The 5,672-nt window shown below is 34.5% G+C and overlaps 1 protein-coding gene across 2 annotated transcripts in view; it reads right to left on the bottom strand.

Moving 5' to 3' along the window:
* Positions 1-1,215: 1,215 nt before the first annotated feature.
* PDE6C (phosphodiesterase 6C) overlaps positions 1,216-5,672 on the bottom strand; it is a 25,915-nt gene continuing 21,458 nt past the window's right edge. The window contains exons 19-22 of one of the 2 annotated variants that reach the window (XM_005416452.1): positions 5,326-5,400; positions 5,098-5,181; positions 4,029-4,182; positions 1,216-1,283 (exon numbers count right to left, since the gene is read on the bottom strand). In XM_005416452.1, coding sequence (XP_005416509.1) covers positions 1,216-1,283; positions 4,029-4,182; positions 5,098-5,181; positions 5,326-5,400 — 381 coding nt within the window. The remainder of the gene's footprint in view (positions 1,284-4,028; positions 4,183-5,097; positions 5,182-5,325; positions 5,401-5,672) is intronic. The other variant, XM_005416453.1, reaches the window with a different exon arrangement.

Raw genomic sequence — 5,672 nt, 5'->3', positions numbered from 1 at the left:
TCAGAGGAAAGAAGAAGTGTGGGTCTGCTTTGTTCAAAGGAGCAGGAAAAGTGGCAGGATTGAGTCTGAATATTGAATTTCTTTATTGCAGGAGTTGCATTTGACATCCACCTCCTCAGATTTTAAACTGGTTCCGGTGAATACTTAGGTGTGTGTCTAACATAGTGGCCATTTGCCCTCCTCCATGGAGGAGCTGACTTCCCAAGTGGAAGGTACGGAGTGGACTTGTTCCAAAGGCTTGGGGGGAAGGTCAGTGTTCATGAAGAGCTAATTTGTGTGCACTCTGCCTGCTTGGTTTCTTGTTATCTTGTAGAAACACAGGTAATGGCAATTTTGATGTGCTTTACTTCTGCTTTGCTCTCCCTCAGAAGATTAAATTGATGCCAATTAATTGGTTTTCAAATACTTTATTGCGTTTTGAAGGAGATGCACTGGGAGTATGTGAGCTTTTAAAATGCCCTTGAAGGCAGATCCTGCTGTAGATATGCTGGTGTATCTTAGTAAACTTTTACTTGTGTGTAAAGTATGATGTTTGTGGTCTGCTATTTTACATTTTTACAATAAAAGCTGCTCAGTTTCAGAACTGTGGGAGAGCCATTTGCATATGATCAAAAGGCTACAATGGCTATAATTTACAGATTTATCACTGGTAATTTTGGAAAAAATTCAGTGGACCATGGGCCTGCTTTTTATAGATAAGAGCTAGGGAGTTGTGTTATGCATTCCTAAAGTGAAAGAAATGGGACTTTATATAGGACTGAGAATGAGGGAAAATGACAGAATTACACATTAAGGAAATACACATAATATAAAAATCTAAATATCAAAGTTACAAATATTGCAATTTTTGGTTTGAATTTTACATCTTAAGTTTCATTTAGTAATTTCATATAACATCTGTCAAAATTATTTATATTTTTTCTGGACAGTGTGTAGAAGTTACATATTTTAATAAAAGTACTGTATGTAAATTGAGTGACATGAAAAAATACCTAGAGCACACAGTTAACTCATTTTGCACCATTATTTTTTCCAGTTTTTAATTGTAACCGGTTTTTAAATCCATTAAAAATTATTTCCAACAAATGGCATGTGTTTAAGAGGATTAAAAGATTGATCTATACTATTCTATGCAAAGCAGAAATCCACTGGGACTCATTGAAGTTCTTTCTAGATGTCTTTTCTTGTATCAGGAACAGTGTCTGAGACAAAGAATTACAAAACTACACAGGTTTTGGATTTTCCTTCTTCACCACCACCTCCACCACCTCCAGCAGCACTTTCTGTTAAAAAACAAGGAAGGAAAGTAAAATGAGTATTTTCTGTTAATTTTAGCTGCTCTAATTCCTTATTATGGAGTGCTGCTTTTATTTTATGCATATTATGTATGTTTGGCTGTCTGAAATTTCACTGCTTGTCTGGGATATTGGAATAAGAACAATGACACGTTATAAATACATATGTGTATATAGTGTAGGAGTTGATACCAACATTTCTCAACGGAACAAACAAACACTGAACCACTCTTACTGGAAAGTTTCAGTAGTTAAAATACATGACTGTCCCACACATACAAAACTGAGGTATGCAAGCCATGCCAAAGAAAGAAACTCTTGAATCAATATAATCTGTGAATCTATTTTTGAAGCAGATGATACAAAAACTTTAATTTGACCTGACTGCATAAACCTTTTTCCAACCCTGCATGAATCCCTTTGTAAATACTAATTAAGAGAGAGACTTCTCATGTTTTTATTTATAGCTACTGATTCTGTTACTCTCTCTCAAATGATGCCACAGATGTTCATTGGTCATAGTTAAGATTCTTTCAATGTAATAAACTGCATTTCCAGATTCACTTAAGGTAAGATACCAATATTAGAATTAAAACTTACATTTGAAAGCTGTGGATCACCATGTTACTAGGTCATTTTCGACCCTTTCCACCTGCATTGAAACATGTCACATGATCAGTGTCCTACCCTCTGTAATTTGTGGATATAATCAACACTATGTTACTAACTATGTATTTGATTTTCTCAGTTTAATACTGTATTTTGCTTTACTTCAGTTCTGAACTTTCCACTGTAGTGGTTCAGCAAACATGTTTATTTTGTGTCTACTGAATGGCTAAGAATAGCCAGGTCAGTGTGTTCTAGAGAAACCACCATGGTTCAGCATGTATCAAATCTTTGTTTGTATGAACTGACTTAACAAACCCATATATTTACATGGCCTTGATTTGACAGGGTCAGATCTGTTCTTCACAAATGCCCATGGCCTCATTCCAACGTGTGTTTTTAAAGGATGTAGAAAATTCCCTTTTGTTTTGTGTTGCCAATTATGATATGCAAAGGCCAGATCCTTAGATTCTGCACATAAGTCTGTCCATGCTTGCCTGTGTAAGGTTTCCTATTTTCCTATTAGGAAAACACTTAAGTGATTCCAAATACCAATGATATAGGATGGTCCTAACTTCCAAGTGAGAGTAGAAATAAATGACTCTTCCTAAATTGATGATTTAATTTCTATTTAAGAAGCTTACACTTAGGAGCATTGGATCTGACTTTGGTAACATTTTTTGGTAGTATTCTGTGCTGAGAAAGCAAATGTATAGGGAGGTTTGAAGTTGTGTAAGGAGGTCCCAGGTTTTGTTTTGTTTTGTTTTGCTGGTATTTCTGTAAAGATCAGATGGTTATGTTCCAGTGTAAGGAAAAAGTACTTTTTTCATACTGACAACCAGCTAGTTCTCAGCAATAAATGAATCTTAACTAAAGTTATATGATTTCAAAAAAATGAAAGTGTAATTGAAAATAAATTTGGGAGCAAGTAGGAGGGTGGATTTTCTGTGAAAATGTGTGTAAGTAGTATCACAGTGTGAGCAGACCAAAATATTTGACTCATTCTATTAAACTTTCAAAAATCTGCTTTGATTAAATCATGTAACTTACAGTACTTCTTAAACCACTTTGCAACAACTTTTGGATTTTTTTTTTACATTTGCTTTTACTGTAACCTAGTACCAATTTTGTAGGAGCCTATAACTATTTCACACACTGACAGTAACTTGATGGGTGGCCTTGAATAGCTTCTTTTGTGTGAAATGGGAAGAATACTCACCTATTTCCCACAGGCACTGATTAACAGCTAGATTATTCAGAACTGTTTTATATTTTAAAGATGTGTGAAACACAGAGTAAACTAACTTTTCTTCTTCAAACTAGCTGACCATATATCACTGTTTTAATCACACATGGGTTTTTTTCTTCTTTGAACCTGTTCAGTCATCTCAATCAATTGGCAGAGCTGTAGCTGCTGCTCCACATGCAATACAAAGAATAAAAGTAACTGACTCATTTCACTCTTACACTTGAGTGACAGGTTTCAAGTTTCTGTAAAATCAGGTTCTCTTCTAGGTTATGCTATGCAGAACCATGCTTCCAATTTTAGGACTTGGTCTGTCTTTGGAAGATTAATGTTGAATTTTTTATACAAGAGAGTGTATTTCAGCCAAGAAAATTGTGGTGTGGAACTAGAGCCAAAAGCTTTATCTTAAACTTGGAAGAGAAGTGGGGATTGTCTCTGGTTTTTTATGTTCCAAATGCATACTCTGTTCCCTTATGTTTTTCATTTTCAACTGAAAACAAAGCACCTGAATACATTTGGGGCTGATGCCACACAGAATTTTGATGCATATCTTGTATTTAAGATATGCAAGGGTTTAATTACATTCAGTTTCAAGTCTTTAGATAGAAGAAATGTTACATTCCCTTCACTTTTGTGGTGGTCATATTATATAATTCTGAAGTTCAGAAAATGAGATCAGTGTACTGGATTTGCGTAGTCTTTAAAGGTTACTTCTCTTTCAAGTAAAGATAAACCTAATTTGGCTGATTCAGAACTTGCATACCATTAGCATAAAGTTTAATATTGCACAACTGCACTGCATGTGTGAATCTGAGAGAGAGAGAGAATATGTTGGCTGCCATAAAAATATATGTAAATGAAAACCTAAGAAGTTACTTAACCTTTTTGGGCAGCTGCTTCTTCTTCCTTTTTCTTTTGTTCCTCAATAGCTTTCATCTTCTCTTCATATTCATCAGCTCGTGTTTTCCATTCAACCCTGTTGTTTTGAAGACCATCAAACATAGGTGTAATTTCCTTGTGAAACCTTGAGAATTCCTGTACAAGCAATTGAAATTAGTAAATTAGAAATTTGTAAGCACTGACTAATTGTTAAGTCTGAAATTGTGGAAATACTGTTGAGAAAACATTTAATTTTTCTATTACATCTAATTCCAAGGCATGTTGTTGGAACAATAATGCCCTATTGTGCACATAGTCTGTTAGAAAAATATTGTAATCATATGTTGCACATTTTAAAATCTTCCCTAATCCCACATATGATAGCCTGACTCAAATACTACCACTGTGATGCATGATATTTTATCATAATTGATATTTGATATTTTATCAAATAATACAACTGTGATACATTATATTTTACAACTGTGATACATGATATGATCAGTATCAGGATACAATTAAAAAGTCTGTTATCCTGTAATATATTCCAAGCAGATGAGGATATTTCTGAAGATGTTAAAAATCACATCACATGCCTGGTATTTTTGGATAATATTAAAAACTAGACAGGGATGAAGAATGTAGACATTTCAGTGCCTTACAAAAGAAACAGCGTATCTACCTGCCCCAAATATTGCATATTTCTATTCCCTATGCTGCGTTATTAACTGCTTTCTGTAACTATCCACGTTGCTTGCTTATATTAAATGGGACTAGGAAGAATCAAGCTGGACTTTGTAACTCAGTCTTTCCAGCAATAAGAAATCCTCAGCACCCTGAAGTTTCACTGGGGTCTTCCTCTTTTATGAATTTGCTTCACATGTCTTGAATTTATTCTATGGGAACAATTCTTTGATGTAACAAAATACAGAAAAATTATGGTGGTTGTGGTAGTAGTTCACACTGTGACCAAGAGTACTGCTGCTGTTTAGAATTTTTTACTGCAACGTCTTATCACTAATTGTGCCATGAGAACTGCTGGAACAGGGAAACAAAACCAGTTATTCTTACCTTGTACACGAATGTACACACAAAGTCTATGAAACCAACTTGGAGCTTAGGTAGTTCATCTCCTTTGTTTCTGTCCATCATAGGCTAGAACAAAAGAGCAGTAACTTAGAATATGTAGATATCATGCTTTTTGGTATAGTGATCTCATAAGCATCATGGTTCATTATTTATTCAATGTTTTAATAACAGTTAATATTGCTTAACACAGTGAAATTATTTAGCACTTACAATAGGCTGTTGCTGTAGCACAGTTCGTTCCAGGTCGCCTTGCTCCCAGAATTCATTTGCGACCATGAGGGCAACCTGAAGAAGTACAATTCAATGAAATTGTGAGCAGAAAATAGAAAATTGAAATAAATAAAACAAGGCTTTCCAGAAAATGTGAAAAGACCTACATACACTGTCTGGTGTACTTAAGGCTTTTCCCAGAAAATTATCACTAGCAGTATTTTGATGTATGCTGAGTAAATAACAGATTATTGCCAACAGAAACAAGACAATATTAACAACATGAGTCTTGTAATACCTGTAATGTGTATAACTTAAAAGAATAAGTATTTGCAGTTGTATTTTGA

This window comes from Geospiza fortis, unplaced genomic scaffold (genome assembly GCF_000277835.1).
Source record: "Geospiza fortis unplaced genomic scaffold, GeoFor_1.0 scaffold130, whole genome shotgun sequence".
Taxonomy (NCBI): domain Eukaryota; kingdom Metazoa; phylum Chordata; class Aves; order Passeriformes; family Thraupidae; genus Geospiza; species Geospiza fortis.
This window is presented reverse-complemented; position numbering and strand designations above follow the sequence as displayed.